At 54.9% G+C, this 20026-nt stretch overlaps 1 protein-coding gene across 5 annotated transcripts in view; it reads right to left on the bottom strand.

Annotated features, from left to right (window-relative positions):
* Positions 1 to 2498: 2498 nt before the first annotated feature.
* JDP2 (Jun dimerization protein 2) overlaps positions 2499 to 20026 on the bottom strand; it is a 39374-nt gene continuing 21846 nt past the window's right edge. For 4 of the 5 annotated variants that reach the window (XM_036281973.1, XM_036281932.1, XM_036281943.1 and 1 more), the window contains exons 3-4: positions 10614 to 10718; positions 2500 to 3635 (exon numbers count right to left, since the gene is read on the bottom strand). In XM_036281973.1, the coding sequence (XP_036137866.1) occupies positions 3450 to 3635; positions 10614 to 10718 (291 nt within the window). In that variant the 3' untranslated portion in view covers positions 2500 to 3449. Of the gene's footprint in view, positions 3636 to 10613; positions 10719 to 20026 lie in introns of all 5 variants that reach the window. The other variant, XM_036281963.1, reaches the window with a different exon arrangement.

Genomic DNA, 20026 nt, shown 5'->3' with positions numbered 1-20026 from the left:
TCCTCACTTGACCTGGACAACCCATCAAAAAGACTTGGATGATAGCCCTCCTTTCAGATAAAAGTGAGGCTCATGGCTAGTCAGATTAGCCTGAACCTGTTTTCCTTTCAAGTATGTGTTCTTACGTCCGCTTGGAGATGGGTGTCAGACTCGGGACTTCTCAACGTCCCCCTGCACAAGCTCCCCTGTACCTGAGGTCACACCACAAACACGGAGCACTTCCCCAGGGTGAGGCCTGGCCCTCGTGTTTGTACACCTGGGGTCAGACTGGAAGCACATTCAGGCTCTGCCGCCCAGCAGGACTGTGACCTTGGGCCAGAGACCTCTTTTCTGTGCCTCAGGCGTCTCATCTGTAACACGGGGATGATGGCACCTGTTCCCGGCAAGGCCATATGGACGGAGTGAAGTAATACAGCCGAAGTGCCGGTCGGCTCAGGTGGCGGGGTGTTGAGCCATGCACAGATCGATGTTTTGCTCTCACATTGAGGTTTTTCTCTCTCTCCCTCTTCCTTCTTCTCTGCCTGAAAATCAATAATAATAAAAAATTAAAGTGCCAGGCACACAGAAAACACACAAACATTAGCTCTTACGAGGAAGATGGTGATTGTGACTCCTGTTTACCCCTAGGAGGGCGTGGTGGTCCTGGTGAGGAGGAAACGCCAAGGGCAGCCCCGGCCAGTGTGGCTCAGTGGTTGGTAGCTCAGTGGTTGGGCATTGTCCCGTGCACCAGGAGGTCGCCGGTCGATTCCCAGTCAGGGACATGCCCAGGTTGTGGCGCCAGCCCCAGTGGGGGCTGTGCAGGAGGCAGCCTATCAATGCTACACTTTCACATCAATGTTTCTCTCTCTCTCCCTCTCTCTCCCTCTCTCTCTCTCTCTCTCTCATCAATACGAATATTTAAAAGCAATGCGAAGGGCAGGCCTCAGCACAGCACTGGCCTGGGAGGCAGCCACCTGTGGAGGCCCAGGGCTCTCCAGGGAGCACAGGCTCGCAGGACCAGCACAGCACCAAGGAACACAGCCAGGGGCGGGCGGCAGGAACTTCTACCGGGTCACTTGAGGTGCCCTTGTAAGTCAACATCTTTGTTTTTCTCATGCTTGAAAAACGTCAAAGGGTGACAGCCGGAGGACTTACCAGGGCTGCCACAGCTGACAGGGAGCTGCCAGGCTGTTTCCAAGGCAGGGCTCAGGGTCCACACCTAGCGCGTTGGGCAGAGAGAACGTGAGATGAGTAAGGAAGCCAAGATATATTAGTGACCTATTCTCAGTTCCCATCCCTCCCAGAAGACCTTGTCCATAATTTGGAAAGCAACCCACGGTTACTGCTGTAGGAAACCTCATCATTAACAACTAGTTATCTAGCCCTGGTGATGGGGAGCAGCGAACATACCATGGAAAGGAGGGGAGTAGGGTTCAGCTCCTGGTTCTGCCTCTTTAGCTGGGTGAACTTTCATCTTTGGAAGACTCAGTTTGCACAACCATACAATGGAGCCAAAAAACACCTATCCCACCGACCTCATAGAGCTGCGATAGGAAATGAGGTAACGTGCTTGAAGTGCCTTGTGAGCTGTCGCATGCCAAGTCCAAGGCAGTTACTGCCTGTCACACCGAGCCATCCTCACTCTTCTTGTTCAGCTGTGCTGTGCAGGCGAGGACCTGGCTGAGTGCCCCACACCCTCTCCCCTGGGTCAGGCACACGTTTCCCTGGGTCACCGGTTCACTCCATGAACATGAGACAGCCTAAAACTACCCAACCCTTCCAAAAACGATGCAACTGAGGCATCACAGGCTTCCTGTTCTATTCAGGTGAGACATCCAGCCATGGGGATAACCACACAGTTAGCTGGTGACAGGTGGAGAGTCATGGGCGTTTGGAGGTGGGGTTCAAAACCAGCTCTGCCCCTTGATAGCTGGGTGACTCCAGATAAGTCACTTGCCCTCTCGGTTCAGTCATTTGTAAAATGGAGGCAACAATGCCTATTTCATGCTGCTGGGAGGAGTGAGACCACATATGCTTGTCACAGTAGGTCAGCAAGTGGTGGCTGCAAGTTTACCTCCCAGGGCCTCTAATTCATCACCTGTGAATGGGGGCGACTGCTGTTCCCTGGCATGGCTGTTGTGAGGTGAACTGAGACCACGGTGGGCAAGCACAGGATTTAACTCGGGACTGGAAGCTCCATGAACGCTGGGCCTAGGTTTGTTTACTCCCCAGTGACTACTCTGCCCCGTATAGGGTGCCTGGCACACATGTGGAGGCACTCAGTGAACATGTGTGAAGTGAATAAACAAAGTAAGTTTTTCAAAGGAAGTTCCCTACTTCTCTGAGCCTCAACTTCCTCATCTGTAAAATGGGCACATAAAACACTTACCTGGGAGGGCTGCTGTGAAAACTAAGAGCCTACAGCAGATGTTCCAAGCATTCTGGTACACCACAACGGGGGGCCCCCTGAGCGTGCCCTGCTCCCCATTCCCTAGGCAGACACCACAAGAGGCAGCCGGGTAAGTACGAGTAATGTTTACTGAGCGATACAGGACTGAGTACTATGAAGGGTTTACCAGGATGGAAATGCACCCCACCCCCACCCCCACCCCCCCACCCCCAGAGACTACAGTACTTAGGAGTTACACACAACGGCCATAACTGCTGAATATCTGTTCGTAACAAACAAACCATAGCATATTTATACTGCATCACATCGAGTGATTATAGAAATCCATATATATATTGCTTGTATAAAATCTTTTTTTTGTAAAAAATATTAAAAAAAAAAAAAAAGAAAGTATAAAAAACATGTGCAGTTGAAAGCCCTGCCAGGACAGCCAGTCTGTAAACATTCAGTGAGTGTGCTTTGGAAGGGCGCCCGCGCCGCGTGCCCACAGCAACTCCAGCAGGGCCGGCGAGGGTGCGCCCCGGCTGCCGCTCCGGCAGGGCCCTGCTGGACCATGGTGGGTGGGTACAGCAGGGCCTGGCCCTGTGCCCCTCTCCAGCCTAGCCCTGGGGGCAGGGGCAGGGGTAGGGGCAGGGCTGGGGGCAGGCAGATTGCAGTTCCATCCTCAGCCGAATTTTGGTTGCAACTCATGGCTCTTCCTGGCTGCTCGGAGGTCCTTTGGGTGGGTGTCCTGGCCGAGAGGCCAGAGAGGTGCCCACAGCTGCCTGGTTGGGCTTCTCTCTGGCCCAGAGCCTCTGTCCTGCCTCCTTCAAGCCTAGCCCCAGGCAGGACAGCCCCACCCTCGGGGCTACTTTGGTCTCAGCGCTTGGTCCTGGGTTTCATCAGCCTGTTCTTCCCCTGGTGTGGCTGATCTGAATTTCACAAAAAAAGCCCGGCCGATGCTGGCTGTGCTGAGCCTCACTGAAGAGTTTTTCACGCAGCAAGGAAGAGCCCTCCGCGACCCTCCTCCTCTTCCCTCTCAGTCTCTCCTCCTCTTCCTTCTCCTCCTCCCAGCCCATGGTCACTTCTTCTCCAGCTGCTCCAGCAGCGGGTTGCCTTCTGAGTCGGGGGTCTTAACGCTGTCGGTCCGGACGATGCAGGTGGGGCGGTGTCGGTTCAGCATCAGGATGAGCTGCTGCCGCTCCTGCTTCAGCTCCTCGATCTGGGTTTTCAGCTCCGCGTTCATGAGCTCCAGCCGCTCGGATTCCTGTGCGCAAACACAGGGACAGGGCTTTAAGCTTTCACGGGGACGCTCTGGGGAGAGGCGTCTTTGGGCAGGTATGAGGCTAGCATTTCTCTGCCTCCTGCCTGCCAAGTTCCCACCGGAGAAAGCACAGACCTGCGCTAAGCCCTTGAGACAACTGACTTTCCACAAGCGGTGTCCGTCACACCGGTGACACTGGCCTGTGTCACCAGTGAGACGAACCCAGGTTATATCTGGGGCTGGCCTGGCTCATGTCCCACCTCTCTCCCCTCACTCAATCCTCTTCAAACAGAGTGGCTTCCTTGCTGTTTGTTGCTCAAACATGCCAAACACTCTCCTGCTTCAGGGCCTTCGCACAAGAAACAAAAGGCGGGAGAAGACAGGAGGGGGGTGGACCCAGAACAGAGGGGTTAGAGGTGGCCCGGGGTGGCAGCGGAATGCCACAGTGCTTTGATGAGTGACAAAAGCCTGCTGCGGAAACTTTGGCCTGTGGGATGAACAAGGCCAGTGTGGTCGTGCCGTTCCTTCTAAAACATGTGCTTCCTGCTTACTAGCCTATAGCTGTAGACAGCCTCTTCCTTATCCCGTGATCTGGGAGCTCCGCCCCCTGGGAGGCAAGAACAGCCGTCCTCTGGATCCAAACTGAGGTTTCAAACAGACCTCAGGAGAGGTTCCCAGTGAACTTCCAGCTCAGCCGGAGAGGCTGGGGGGAAAGCAATGTCCGTTTGATTTGGGGGTTCCGTGTTTATCATGTGGATAGCGGTGAGCATACCAACGAAAGCATTGGGGGTCAGAACGATAAAACAGAAAAGCTCCTGAGTGATTTTTCTAGGACTGTGTCTGAAACGTGTGACCAGTTTGAGAGCTGGAATTTATTCAGTGGCCAGCAAAGTTTTAGGCCAGCGGTCTCAACCAGGGACAGTGTGACAATGTTTGGAGACGTTTTTGGTTGCCACAGCCGATGAAGGGGCTGCCACTAGCATCTGATGGCTGGACGCCAAGGATGCTCTGAAAGGTTCGCCCTGCAATGCCCAGGGTGGCCCCACAAAAAGAACGGTCTTGTCTAAAATGTCAACAGTGCTGAGGTTGAGCAACCTGTGTTAGACAAAGAACAGGCTGCGGTTGCAGCTGTGTGACAACAGGCTGTGTGGCCCTGGCTCGGCCCGGGGGGGCCCACACACCCTGGCTGCTGCCGTCCTCACCAGCCGGCCTGACTCAAGTGTCCCTTGTGCTCATCTCAGGGGGCAGCGTCAGCGCTTGGGGACTCAGGACTGCCGAGACACGCAGTCCTTGCGGCTAGGTGCTGAGAAAGAACAGCCTCAAAAAGAGGAAAAGATGTTCAGGGGGAAAATATTAAAAACCAGCCATGGTGGGCTTTAGTTCAACAGGATGAGGCGCAACGGGGTGGAGAGGGAGGGGAGGGGCTGGCCTGGTCCACTGTCCTCGGAATCCCAAGGGAAGTCCACGTCTGAGGGCCAGGAGAGACCCCACGTGAGACCATGGGTCCGTGACCCGTCAGCCCGGGGCCAGTAGGTGCGAATCTTAGCCACGGGGTCACGGCGTCTGCCCAGCTGCTCACCTTGGGAAGTTCTCACAAACGCACGGGCCAAGCCTCTCCCCAGCCCAGGCTCCGACTCAGCAACACTGAGCCTGCCCACCCGTCGTGAGCATCTGCTGAGGACCTGCCGTGTACAGGGAGGGCTCTGGAGACACCCAGGGCCCCTGAGCCCCCACGCGGCTCTTCCGCTCCGGGGAAGAAGAATCCACAAGGCAGCGCTTACTCTGCGCCCGCCAGCCAGCCAGAGTCTGGGAGACCTTCAGAGGGGGCTAAATGGCCAGGTCCGACCTTGAGTTTGACAAACGGACTGACTCTGGTGGTGAGGAATTTCAGGAAGGGAGCCCCGAGGACGCGGACATAGAAAAGCTTCAGGAGTGTTTAGGAAAGCCCTGGCCAGGGGCTCCTTTGGGCAGTGTCATCCTGATACAGGTTCCGGGTTCAGTCTCTTGTCAGGACACACATAAGAAGCAACCAATGAATCTGCAAATAAATGGAACAACAAATTGATCTCTCTCTCTCCCCTCTCTCCCTTTTCCTCCCTCTTCTCTCTCTAAAATAGATAAATACTTTTTTTTAAATGTGTCTGGCTGATAAAACCCTCCATTGTGGCCACAGGCCAGCTGGGATGCAGTGGGGCAGGAGCTGGGAAGGTGGGTAGAGCCCGCCCGAAAACAGCTTTAGGGCTTCAAATCCGAGTCCGGAGCAGGTTCCTTGACTTCCCGGAGCCTTGGTTATCTCATGTGCAAAAAGATGGTGATTCGGACTCTCACGGGAAAGGTACTTCGTAAACCCAAGGGTTAGGAAGGTTTAAGGAATTTTTACTCTGAGCCATGAGCAAGAGAATATGAAGAAAGAGAAGGGGGAGAGGAGGAGGAGGAGTTCAAAGACAGCTTGGCAGGGCTTGTGACTGCTGGGACTTGGAGAGTGAGAGACAGGGAGCTGCCGGGGCGCCTGGGGAGGGGGAGGAAGGGGCTGGGTTGTAGGTGCAGTGAGTGGACGTTAAAAACGGACACGCAAGGGGCAGTGTCCGACACGCAGCCTTCGGTACTGTGTGCAGATCCGCCTCCTTGGAACGACTGCATGTCAACCCAACCGCATCTGTGAACATCTGTATCGCACAGAAAGACCACGCAGGTGTGTGGCATCTTGCTTCACACGCGCATCTATCACAGGCACACCGTTGCATTCTGCTGGCCCTAAAATGTTAGGGTGTATCATGGAATACCATCTGGCTCTTCAGAATGTCAGTAACTGCTCTTTAGTTTTATCTCCTTCTGTTTTATTGGCTGGTGCTACATATTTATTTGTTGTGTACAAGTTGAGTTCAGAAGAATCTCTTTTTAACCATGACTGTAGAAGTGGTTTGTGGCTTTGTAAAAGCAATTACCTAATCTCTTTTTCCTAATTAATTAGGAACATGGCTAGGATCTTCCCATGTTAATTACGAAGTCAATGACTCTGCTTGCATTGTTTATCATTTTGCTTTCAGGTCAATATCTATTGTCCTAGAGAAAATGAAACCATTTGTTGTTTCAGAACAGAATTAGTACACATGAAGTTTTGGTCTCCTTCACTGTGGTTGGCAAAGGCAATAAAAAAAATACAGGTGAGGGCCTGGGCTTTTATCCTGGCTGTGTGACCTTTGGCAAGTCACCCCCCTTCTCTGGGCCTCAGTTTCCTCCCAGAAAATATAATAATTGGCCCAGGGGAGTTTAGCATTAAGATTCTCTGACTTTATTATTATTATTTTAATTAAAGTTAAACTAAGAGTTGAGAAGAAGCCTGGTGCAGCTGTCTGAACCAAAAGACCTGTCTATTGAAACCCTGACCCTGCCACTTGCTGGCTATGCCTCTGTGAACAACGTCCCCGTTTCCCTGAGCCTGGGCCACCTGAATAGAGTGCTAGGCTGTAGAGGAAGCCCTGGGTTCTAGTCCTGCCTCAGCCACGGGGTGACCTCGAGCAGACTTTACGCCTCCGAGGGTCAGAGTCCTCCTCAGTGGAATGGGCTGCCTGGCCTCCTCCCAGAGTCCCTGTGACCACGGGCAGAGAGTGGCTCTGAAGAGTGCAGAGGCCACGGGAGTGGGAGATGGTGTCACCGCCACCAGCACGCAGGGGACCTGGGCCAGCACAGCAGTTCAGGGCTGGCGCTGCAGAAGGGAGAAGCCCAGGGGCCTGCTGCTCCTGACTGCAGGCGGGGGAGGCCCTGAGGTCACCCGGGCCTGCCTCCGGCCTCCTTCAGAGCCCTGCTGGTCCAGGAGAGCGAACTCTGAGCTGTGACAGGGGGGCTCTCAGGGTGGATCTGGGTGTCCAGGATGAGAGAGTGATTTTTTTACATACATGTAGGTAGGTGAGTGTGTATATATGTGTGTACACACACACACACCCCTTTGCACCTCTGGGCTTCATAAATCCTCTACCTGCTAAAAAGTAAATTCCAAGAAAATTCCCCAGGTCTGTGGACACTGACTGTCAACAGAGCCATCTGCATCCCTGCCTAAACCTCATACCCATCCTCGCTCCCAAGGCCAGATGGCGGTGGGCGTGGGGCAGAGGGGAAGGCTGGGCTTAGGCCCTGTCAGACCCGTGTACACCTCCCTGCTATGCCCAGGGCCACACACCTCTCCTGTGCTCACAGCTGCCTCCCTCCCTCCCAGGACAATACCAGAGCCACACAAGGGACCTTCCCACTCTATTCCCGGCTGCCGGACCCATGGCCCATGCGCAGCAGAGGGGTCTTTCTAAGGTATGTCTCTCTCCTGAGACCCTTCCCTGGCTCTCCACAACCTTATATTTCATCATCCTTACGGGGACATAAGGTGCTATTAACAGTCGGGCCAGGACAACAGGCACACACTGGGACTGCCCCAGACCACCCAGCACAGGGGATCACCTGACACATTAAGGCTCCGGGGCCTGCCGGCCAGCCCCTCCTTCCCCTCATCTGTGCTCCAACCTCCAGCCACTCTTTTCCATTCCTTAACCACATTCTTAAACACCTCTTGCCTCTGGCCTTTGCTTGTGCTGTTCCTGCCCCCCCGGCCTTCAGCTCAGCTAGCTCTGCTCCTCTTCGTGTCTCAATCAGCGGTCTTTCCTCAGCCCCAGCTCAGGGCCCCTCCGTACATTCTCACAACTCGCCAGGCTTGCCCAACGTCAGGCTGGCACATGCTGCTGTTTCTCGTTTCCCGGCCACCATCCACTGCAGACATCGCCTGCTTTCCCTCTGGGCAGGGAGCACTCACTGAACACTTACAGGATGGACAGAGGGGTCAGCAAATGAGTAAGCGGACCCCAGCTCTGCCGCCAGCTAGCACTGCGAGCTTGGGCAAATAACCTGACCTCTCTGAGCTACAGGTCAGCGTCTACAATGGGAATAATCAATATTTATCCCACCAGAATGTTATAAGACTGAATGAGACAGGTGTAATGCCAGGCACACGGTAGGTTCTCAGCAAGTGTCACTGGAATGTGAAGAGCAGCTAGCGACGCTCTCTTGGCACCGAGTGTTTACTGCACCGGGGTGTTGTCAGTTCACATTCACTTGGCATATGTAGCCTGCTCACTGGCTGACAAGCCCTGGAAGGCAGGGATCTGAGGTGAGACTCCTCTGTCCTCTGCTGTGCCTCGCCCAGCTCTGCAGGCACTCAGGGCCGGTGATGACTATGCAACACCCCACCCGTCTTAGTGAGACCAGTGTCTTAGAAACTTCTTGAAAACAGCCAGCCCAATGTTGGTCCACCACCTCTTCCAAGGGGGTTCCGAGATCTAGGAGTCTAACCTGGCCTAGGTACTCACAGCCGGACGTGTACACATGGCCCCAGGCTGATCACACCAATGGTCACCAATTGCTCCCTGACTGTTGCAAGCAGAAGAGACCCATAGCTCCCCCACTGTAAGAGAAAACCAAGACCAGCCCAGCTTCCTCTCTCCAGCTCTCACGGGAGGGACCATGTCTGCTCCTACCTGGTGTCCCCCCTGTACCTAGCACAGTGCTGGGCATCCAGTACTTGCTTAAAAATACTTGTCGACAAATCAATGAATGAGTAAAAGAATCAACAAACAAATAAGTAAATGCACAAATGAAGGACTGAATAAATTAGAGCCAGCATAGCAGAGTGTTAAGAACAATGCTTTGAAGTTAACCTCAGGCTCGAATCTCAGTTCTACCACTTAGCTGCTGAGGGACCTGGGCAAGTTCTTGGATTTTGCCGTGCCTTAGTTTCCCCGTCTGTAGACAGAAGATCCTGGAGGCACATACCTCGTACAGTTTTTATGACAATAAAGTGAGATAATAGACACACAGCAGTTTAGCATTGTGCCCAACTTTACAAATGTTAGCAACTATTGTTTTATTTATTTTTAAAGATTTTTAATTGATTTTAGAGAGAGGGGAAGGGAGAGGAAGAGAGAGAAACATCAATGTGACAGTGAAACATCGATTAGTCACCTCTTGCTCCCCGACTGGGAATCCAACATGAAACCTGGGCTTGTGCCCTGACCAGGAGTCAAACCAGTAACCCTTCAGTGCACGGGACGATGCCCAACCCACTGAGCCACACCAGCCAGGGCAGCAACTATTGTTCATTGTTGCATACTGTAGAACAGAGCCTAAACCACGATGTTATTATTACATACTGTTACTATTATTATTTAGAAATGAAGAAGGGATTGGGGCTAGGGAGGCTGGAGACTACTGGCCTGGACTAATTAGCTTTCTGGCCATGTTCCTTCACTGCCATTTACCATTTTTGAGGATCAGGAAAGGCCTACGAGAGGGGACTCAGTAGAGGAAGAAGAGAACCTGCTTGGTACATTCCAAGTGAAAGGGCAGGAACGTGCTCGAGGGACGCGAGGAAAGGCAACCCTCCGCTAGCCTTGGCGTCAAAGCTGACCCTGGTCCCTGGGGGCAGGCGCAGCCTTGGTGTCAAAGCTGACCCTGGTCCCTGGGGCAGGCGCAGCCTTGGTGTCAAAGCTGACCCTGGTCCCTGGGGGCAGGAGCAGCCGCCGGCCAGCTGGGAGGCAGAGCTGGATCAGCCGCTTGCAGCTAAGGGAGGAGCTTTTCTCTGCCCGGGTGCTGTGTCCACTGCCCATGTGCAGGGTGTCATCACCTGCTGCATCAGCACCCACCCTAGACTACTTTGGCAAAATGGGCAGTACCAGTCCCAGGCCATTTGGGTCAATCAGCGCCAAGGGTCTAACCTCAGTGGAGGACACTTGGCTCCGCTCACCTTCCCTGGCCCCCAGGGACCTGGGGAGGCGGCGCTGCTGCTGTCTTCGTCCAGGAGGGTGTTAAACAGGGGACAGGGAAGAGCGGAGGGGTGGAGGTTGCCTGGGCAGATGCCCAGGTACACACTGATACCACAGCTTTGATGACCCGGCCCACGCGTGCACAGCCCGCTCCCGGCCCTGGCCCGGCCCTGCTCACCCGCTGCAGGAACTCCGTCCGCTCCTTCTTCTTGTTCCGGCATCGGGCTGCCGCCACTTTGTTCTTTTCCCGGCGCCTTTTCCTCCGCTCCTCTTCCTCGTCTAGCTGTGAGGGCAGAGAGCCACTGGTTAGCACTGCGGCAGCCTGGAAGAGCTTCCCTCCTGACACACAGGCAGGCAGACGGACAGTCCCCCTCCGAACCGACACGTTGGCAGTGAAGGAGCCGACCCTGTCTGCCAGCTCGCTGGCCTCTCAGCTGGTGAGACGAAACCCTCCCCGAGGCGCCTGGGGAGCAGGGGGTACCCTGGGGCGGTCTGGGCCCCAGGAGGGCAGCACTGCCTGGGTCCTGCCGGACTTCAGCAGGCCCAAACCTGGGACTCTCTTCACACAGGGTGACACCCAAGGGTGACAGTGTGTTCTCCTGCCCAGCCCGAGCCTCTGGGCACCATGTTCCAGGCTAGCAGTTCTCAGGGACTTCCTTTAACAGCGCCTTGGGTGCGGGCACAGCTTTTGCATTCTGCCCCCACCCACTTTCACCTCCTGGAGGTGCCTTCTCCCTCCCTCTTGGTCCTTCCACACGCTTGGATCTGTCTCTTTTTTTTATCCTCACCCGAGGACATTTTTTTCGATATTTGTTCAGATAGAGTGGGAGGGAGAGAGAGAGAGAGAGAGAAAAACATCGATGTGAAAGGGACACATCGAGTGGTTGCCACCCGCACGACCAACCAGGGCCGGGGACAAACTGCAACCGAGGTACGTGCCCTTAGCGGGGACTGAACCCGGGCCTCTCTGGACCGCAGGCTGACGCTCTAACCGCTGAGCCAAACCGGCCAGGGCTGGATCTGTCTCGTTGTCAACTAAACAGTTTCCCTGCCTGCTTTAACCCTCTTCCCTGCATGTTCTTCCCCCAGGACACCCACCTGTAGCCCAGGATCCCAGGGGCTCCCTAGAGTGCCCTGCACGGGACACAGGCAGAGGGGCCTCCTGAGTCTCCGGGCGTACTTCTCCCCAGGACACATCAGGAAATGCACCATGCATGAAAGAGGGCCCAGGATGTGGGAAGGAGGAAACTCTGCCTACTGACAGTGGCTGTCAATCAAAGTGGCAGTTACTATTGTTTCATCAATAATAATACCAAGAGCTGCTGTTTGCTGCCTACTTTGCTAAATGCTGTAAACACAGGTCATGGAATCCTCTCCATCAAAGTTTGATGAGGAAGGCACTACTACGGTCCCATTGGACAGATGGCGATACTGAGGCTCAACAGTTCCATATACCCAAGGAAATGGCAGTCAGCATTCCAACTCGGATTTCTGTGACTTCAACCTTCCTGCTCTCGACCACTGGCCCACACAGCCCCAGCCCATCAGCATCACTCTGATGTGGTCTGCTACCTGCAGGAGAATCTGGAGGACCCACACGGCCAGCTGGGCCGGGGACAGCCTAGGGTGAGAGGCCACTAGAGAGGTCATGGATGGCCCTGAGTTTGCCAACTCTCTCACTTCTCAAGCCACTGAGGGGTGATTCTGGCAGCCTGAGGCCTGGAACAAGGTCTCAGCTGAAAGGGCTTTGGGCCAGGAAAATAAACAGCCTCTCTCCATGCACTCCCAGCATGCTCTAGGAGGTCAGGACCCAGGGTCTGGGCCAGAGACCAGCACCCACAGCCATCATCATCACCTCTGGCAGGGCAGCCCTTTCTCCTTCTCCACCACCTCTGAGCGTCTCCCCGACCCATTCCCACCTGCCTGGGAGGCTGGCTGGAGAGGTGCCTTGTCAACACTGCCGCACCCACGCACCTCCCAGCCCCGTGGCCTCCTTTGAAACAGAACCAGAAGTGACAGCTCCTCTGGCTGACCCGCATCTGGGAAAATAGAAACCTGGACAAAATTGATTCCGCCCAACCTCAACTTCACCCCCAACAAAGCAGAGGTAACGTGACGACAGGCAGAGGGAAGGAACCGGAGGAAGTGGCAGGCGGTGCAATCTCCCCTCGGCCAAGAGGGTTTGCCCACAAACTGCTAAGGTGATGTGTGCAACCTGAGCACTGCCGGGCAACCAGGGCCCCCCCCTCCCCCAGAGAACCCTGGATTCTGGCAGAGCTGCTGTTTCCTGGGAGACACACCTCTGCCCTCCAAACCCAGCTTCCTACCTCCCCCACCCCTGTGCAGGGCCTCATCCTACATCAAGCTGGGGGCAAACAAGCTGCTCCAGCAGCAGATGCAAAGAGGGTCCATGCTGGAAGCTGAAATCAGCTGGGCCAGGCTGACGCCCAGACAGAGGCTGTTCCGCCCACTCCTCTGGCCACAGCAACCCCCTCCTGCCATCACCCTCTACTCCAAACATCTCGCCTTTCTCCACGCCAGCCAGGCCCTCCTGAGATGACCTTCCTTTCTCACTTGGAAAATGCTTACTCAACCTCCAGAGCAAATGCCCCCTCCTCCAGGAAGGCTCCTCTCCCTCCGGGATAGAATGAACTGCTTTTGCTGTGCTGCTCCAGCACTGAGTACCCGGCTGCAAGAGTCTCTCCCTATCCCACCATCGTTCTGTGTACCCGTCCTAGGGGCCTGTCCTCCCTGCTGGGGACCTCAGCACCCCAGCACCTGGCCCAGAACGTGGCACTTAGCAGGAGCTCTGCAAACTTTTTGTGGAGAAAGATGACACAGGCTTGGAATCTATAACTTATAAAGCAATGTATTGCCTGTTTTCGTGTCTGCATTCTCTTTCCCCGGGGCTCACTGGGGGCTTCTCTGCTGGAAGAGCCTCCTCTCTGTCTGCAGGAGGCCAGCAAAGCATGGGGATAGGGTCTTGTCTTCTCAGCAACACCCTGGCCGAAGGCAGGGCCTAGATTCAGCGCCCAGGCCCCTGAAGGCTGCGGCAGGTCTGCACGAATCCTGAGCGGGCCCTGAAGTATCCAGGCTGTGCGCCGAAGCCTAAGGCTCCAGTTCCAGAGCCACCACCAGCTTCCAAGCCCGTCCCCAGGCCTTTCCTGCGCCCACACCCGCCTTGGCTGGCGTCTCCCAATAAGGCAAGAAATGGCCTTCATGCCCCATCGCCATACCTTCCCCACTGACACTGCTGCTCCCCCGAACCCTCCTGCTGCTATTTCAGAGCCGCGGGAGGACAGGGAGAAAACAGCTGCTGAGGCCCCACACCAGGGGGTTGGGCAGTGCCAATCCCTTCTCCATCCCCACGGGCTAACTCTGGCTCCTTCCGCCTGGGCCTGTGTGGTCTGCACCCCCCCAGTGGCACCGTTTGGAGACTCGCCGGCCCTCCTCCAAGCCTTCTTTCACCCCCAGTCAAAGCTGCGGCCCCTCCTGCTTGACGCTCCCAGGATTAAGCATTTGGCCGCGAGTGGGTGGGAGACAGCAGATACTGTTTTCATCGCACACGTTCAGACACCTAAAACGGGAACCCCAGAATGGGAGATGACAGTTTTTCCTGCAGATACAGCTGGAAGAACCAGGCTCTCTGAGGAGGAGGCAATTTGACACTCAGTACATTTAAAGAGCCAAGAGATGGGAGTTAGGGGGTGGAGGGGAGCCGATCTTTCCCTATTTTCAAACTTCGTTCTGGCTGTGTTTTTCCCAAAATTCCCAGGAAGGCCTGAGGCAAAGCTGTGTGTGTTGCAGCAGTGAAGGGATAAAGGGTACCCGGGACACACTTCACATTGAAGGGGCTTGGGGACCCGAGCCAGGAGGGCCTCCTGCTGAGCTGTCCTGCTGACTGGACAAGGTGTGAATGGCTGGCCCAGCGGGGATGTATTTACCTCCCGGAAATTTTACACTGGGCTGCTGGACTGGGGAGCAACCAACTCCAGCCATGTGCCCAGAAGAGCAGAAAGATCAAGTTGCTGGAGATGAGCAGAAGCCAGAGACCTTGTGACAAGAGAGACACACACACACTCAGCTACAGGAGGGAGTCAGACAGGCAAAGAGAGGGAACAGGTGACAGAGAAACAGGGCCTGAACCAGGGCGAGACAAGCAAGCTGCCAGGACACACAGCTAGGGCGGCCTCGCTCCGGGGCTCATGCAAGGGCAGGGTCAGCCCCCGAGAGAGCGCCTCCTTAGTGCCATGCCCTGGGCATCTTCTTGCTTCACACAAGCTACAGGCTAGGAAAGGTAGAGACCGAGACAGAGAGGAAAGAGAAGCACAGAGAACAAAGAGACAATGAGAAAGAAAGACAAAGAGAAAAAGAGGCAGAACCCCAGAGATACACGCAGAGACATGGGCAGAGGCCAGTGGTACAGACAGACTGAGTGGACAGACAGAAAGCACACAGAGTTCTCCTGGTCCTCCAATTCCACCCCTGGAGAGGCCTGAGGATGCCTCCTGTCCTTGGGGTCCACGGTACACACACCTACTTGAATCTGTCCCGAAAACCTCGGCCTGCAGGGAGTCTGAGAAAGTGTCTGCCTCTTGCCCCTGAAAGATGCCCACCCTCGTGAAGTCAGGGGATGCCAGGGGAGAATCACTGCTCCCCAGGATCCAGGCTTCTGGAACAGTTGGGAAAGTGGCCCTGTGGGTGAGGAAGGGCCCTTGGGCAAGTAGAGGCAGGTCACCTCAGTAGGAAAGATACCTGGATTCGGACTCCAGTGGTTAAATGGCCTTAGTGAACCACCCCAACAGTCTGGTCCTCCCCACTTTTACAGATAAGGAAACTGAAGATATCGGGGCTGCCTGGAAGGTCAGTGACAGCCTCTGGACCCCAGGGCCTGAGTGCCTCCTGCTCCGTGAAGGGCAGGTGGTCTGTGTGAGCCCCCCACTCCTGGTAACAGGCCTTGCACCCAGCCACATCCTGCTGACAGGACTATATCTGAGGGCAATGACCACTTTGTTTTCCCCTATTTGGGTCTTTTAAAATAAAAACTATTTACTGCACAACTAACACTGAACATGTAGCATTAAAGCCAGAGGTGTCAGGAGGGCCCTCCCGGCTCCGCGCCGTTCCCGCCTCCCCCCGCTGGTGGCCCTGTGTCTCAGGCCCCATCTGCACGCCATGTGAATTTCAGGCAGTGGCAACAGTTGCCCAGATGTGACTGTGAATTCTGACATCTCATAAGCTTTCCAAAAATGTATCTTGTGGCACCTCCAAATAGATAAGATGAGAAAAAGCAATGATACTTTTTAACCGGAGGCACTGAAAATACAGAAACCGTCATACACAAAGCAACAGAGAAAAGGGCAATCAAGCAGGTGGCAAGCAGAAATAGTGGGGGTGGGGTCAGGAATCAAATCCCAGCACGAACCGAGCAGCGAAGGTCTGGAGGCTTCTCTCGGACTGACACTGTAGCATAGGCAGAGACCTGGCCCACCTGAGACATGGCATCACGGTTGGCAGCATGGACCTCAGGGTCTAAGAGGCCCGGATGCCCCAGCAGCTCTGCTACAGACTGGCTGTGTGCGTCCGGGCAAGTCACTCGGCCTCTCTGGCCTCCATTCCTCACCTGTACGAGGGAGGCACTGAGCCCTGCTGCACAGAGCCCGGGACACAGGAAGGGTTTAGGAATGCCAGCTTCCCTGCCTTCCAGGTGAGGCAGGGGGGCAGAAGTAGTGCCGCCTGGGGCACACCCTGGCTCCAGCACCCATGGGGAGAATCTGGCAGTACGAGGGCACCTGAGCGGGCAGGAAGCAGGTGGGGGTGCTTCCGGGCATGTGAACTGTCAGAGAGCAGGCCCGGAGTAACAGCTCTGTGGCCTCCAAATCCAGCCCTAGCCAGGCCCACAGGGTCCCTCCCCACTGCATGAAGGAGCTAGATTTCAACACCAGGGACCCATGAGCACCCTGGGAAGTAAACACCCAAATACCAAACATACCAGACATTCCCCCATATAAACAGTCCCTCCCCACTCTCCTGCCCCCACTCTACCAACAAAAAAGTAGGGCAGTCCAGGGACAAGACCTCACTGGGCAGGCCGGCCAGCCTGCGCCCATGAGTCCCTCTGCCTCCTCCCACCCCCAGAGGAGGAATGAGGAAACCCCAGGGCCCTTGTCCAATACCTTTGCTGACCCTCAGCAACCAGCATGTCCCCTGGGGCTAAGCTGTTGGAAACTCTGCCCTCCTCTCTCTCCCATGTTTTCCAGCCAGGCCCTTCCCCTCCAAATGGCCAAGGTCTGGACCTCAGCTGTGAAAATTGGACAGTTCCTGCGAACAGAGCACAGGGCCATAAGGGAACGTTTGACAAATGGTCAGCCTAAGGCTGCAGTTGCAAACTCAAGTCACCTCCAGGCACCAGCTAAGTAACCACTCGTGAGGGAGGAGGGCTAGATGGGGCTACGGCCCCCACAGGGGCACCCCAACTTGCCCCAGGGCAATGGAGGCTCAGTACTGCCAAATCTTTCACGTTTTCAAGACTAGCTGAAAATGCAGATTTTTAAGTAAAATCTCCCAATTTTTAATATTGGCAACAAATTCCATTTTGAAAAGAACACTGAGTGAGCCAAACAAAACACATTCATGGGCTGCACCGGCTGTGGGCTGCTAATTTATGACCCCTGGCAAGAGACCCCACAGAGGTTGGTCATCATGCACCTGGTTCTAGTCACCACGTGCCCTATTCCTATTCCCCCAGACCTGGGGCCATCAGTTCATCTCTCCTGTCCTGGGGCTCATCGATAACACACAATAGCTCCCATGTCTCACTAACCTTCAAACACCGCTGGGTAATCCAAACCTTGTTTTACTCTCTATCCCCAAGGTGAAGTTCTGCCCTAGGTCACCCAGCTGGGAAAAGACAAGGATTCCACTCCATTACATCACGCTTCCTTCCGATCGGTGGGCTGGACTAAACTCTCCCAAAGTCCCACCCAGCTGCGGCATCCCTGGGTTTTCATTCATTCAATCTTCAGGGGAAGTGTTGGCTTGGCCACACCTCCCCCCTTTTAAGAAGCTTCAGAAATAGTCTCTTCAGAGCCGGAAAGGGGCTCTTGGCAAACACCCAGGCCAATCCCTGGATTTTGCAGATGAGGAAACTGAGGTCCAGGGAAGGGGATTTTTCCAAGGCTCACGTGTGAAGGCAGGACCTGAGTCCTCTTGAGCAAGTCCGAAGGACACAGCTGTTCAGACCCCTGGGGCCTCCTGGCTCTGCCTGACTGCACATCACCCCCTCTCTCTGCATGCTGCCTCCCCGACCTCTCCTTCCTGCCTCCTGCCTGGGATCCTCTGCCCGGCCCATCAGGCCCACGTGTCCCAGGGGCCTCTCCTTGGCCTGCTGCGTGCCTCACGCACCCCCTGTGGATCATCGTTTTCATGGGCTTTCAACCACCACCTACACACTAATGCCAACCAAATTTTATTTTCAGACCTAAACATCCAACTGTCAGTGGGACATTCGACCTGGATGTCCCTCGGGCCCTCCAAGTCTGCATCCTCAATCGGTGACTTCGTCTCTGTTCTCCACCCCAGCCCACCACTCACTGGGGTTAGAAACTCGGCCTACCCCTCACCTGCCCTTCTCCTTCTTTCCAATTCCAACTACACAGGCTGCTCAAGTCTACGTCCTAAGTCTTCCTCAGACTTGCTCCCCACTCTCCATCCGCAGTGCTACTTGCCGGGCCTCCTCTCTCTCCTGGACCACCTCCTGACCTTGCGTGACCATCCTCCCTCCCAGGCATCCAGGGATCTTTCTAAAATGCAAATCTGGTCTAGTTATTGGCCTTTGGGGCAGGGGTGGGGGGAGTGGAATTCATTATCCTCAAGCCCAAGCTGCTTAATGTGTCAAGCAAGGTTGCTCATGACTTGACCCCACCTGCCATGGTCTCACCACCTGTCTATCCCTACTCTGCACTCCATAGTCCTGCAATGCTAAGCCTCTATATACCTCACACCTGCTTAGCCGCATGCCTTTGCCCCTGCTGTCCCCTTGACCTATTCTAAGCCTGTACATTCAGCTCAAGCATCACCACCTACAGGAAGTCCTCTTTGATGCTTATCCCCTCCAGGCTAGGGAGGTGTCCCTCTGCCCTGGGCTCCCACAGAACACTGAGCTTATCTTGGCCCCTACTGTGTTGTATTCTAGACTCAGTTCCTGCCTCCCCCTCTATATAGGGAGTTCCATGAGGGCAAATCTGTGTCGTTACTTCTTGTGTGCTCAGAACCTTGCCGAGTGTGTGGCCATCAGTAGTGCTCAATCAACATTTGCTAAAGGGAGGCCCGATCCACAGAATCTGTGACCTGGACAAAACCCAGGACTCCTGCCTCCCAGCCTGGTGCCCTTTCCACGTTACTCCAACTGCTCCCGATGCCAGGCTATAATCACACACACCCACGCTCACTCAAAGCGTCAAACCAGCAGAGCCAACCGCCAGGTGAAGGCTCTGAGCAGAGCTGGCAGTGGTGAGGGCTCCACCTGCCAAGATGATTCACTTGGCTCCCCTGGCTGGGGGTGAAGGTGGCTAAGCAACTGCTCAGTACGCTTGGCACCTGCAGGAAACGGTGGGGAGCAGCAGGGTTGTCGGCTAAGCTCTACGCTGAGGTTCCAGAACTGAGAAGACCTGGAGATCCGAGGAACTCGAGTTCCGCGGAAGGGAGGGAGTCTGCCCAGGTCCCAGGTCGGACAGTGACCGTACCAAGCAGAACACACTGCCTTCTGGGAAGGGGCAAGGAATGCCCTCTTTACCAACTGGCAGCCTGACTGCCGTCGTTGTTGGGCATCAGAGCCCACAGGGGATCCTTCTGAACGGCTTCTCTGTCTGCTCACAGCTCAGCAGGATGAAGCATTGACCTTGGCCCTCCCAACCCACCCCGCTCAGTACAAACCCTCTCCAGGGTTCAGAGAACCCATAAAACAATAGGCTGCTGGGACACGGGGCTGGTTTATGCGAGCAGAATAGGGAAAGGCCCTTCTCTCAGAGGACAGCTCATTTCCACTGCCCAGAAAAGACAGCATTGTGTTGGGAACAAAGCCTGAGAAAGCTGGCTGGGCAGGGTGACACCCATTTGGGGATGGTCCTGCCAAGGACAGAGCAAACACTGTTACTACACAAGTGAGGTAGAGGCCAGGAGACAAGGGAAAACATCACCCTGGCACAGGCAGAAAACCTGACATGGAAGAGAGAAAGGGACCATGAGTAACTGGAAATCCTTTTGCTGGAGAAGAGCTATTTGAAGAATGATGGCTCTTGTTGTTGAAATATGTCTATTTAAGGCCCATTTTATACTTAGGGTTTAGTTGAGGTTCGGTTTGCCACTAGGCAATCAATCGATTTCCTTGCCCAATTGTTTTAAAACAGATGAGGAAAGAAGAGAAATCGAGGCCCTGATGTCTAAGACTCTCCCCACCTCCAGAAAGCTGGTAGGAAGCACATCTATCTGGCTTCAGGGGAAAATCGTTTTCTTCTTAAAGAGTTAATAAGATAGTTGAAGCGGAGTCTTTAACAATAACACAAACAAGCAGTGTAATATGCCTTGATTACT

Source organism: Molossus molossus, unplaced genomic scaffold (genome assembly GCF_014108415.1).
Source record: "Molossus molossus isolate mMolMol1 unplaced genomic scaffold, mMolMol1.p scaffold_m16_p_1, whole genome shotgun sequence".
NCBI classification, from domain to species: domain Eukaryota; kingdom Metazoa; phylum Chordata; class Mammalia; order Chiroptera; family Molossidae; genus Molossus; species Molossus molossus.
This window is presented reverse-complemented; position numbering and strand designations above follow the sequence as displayed.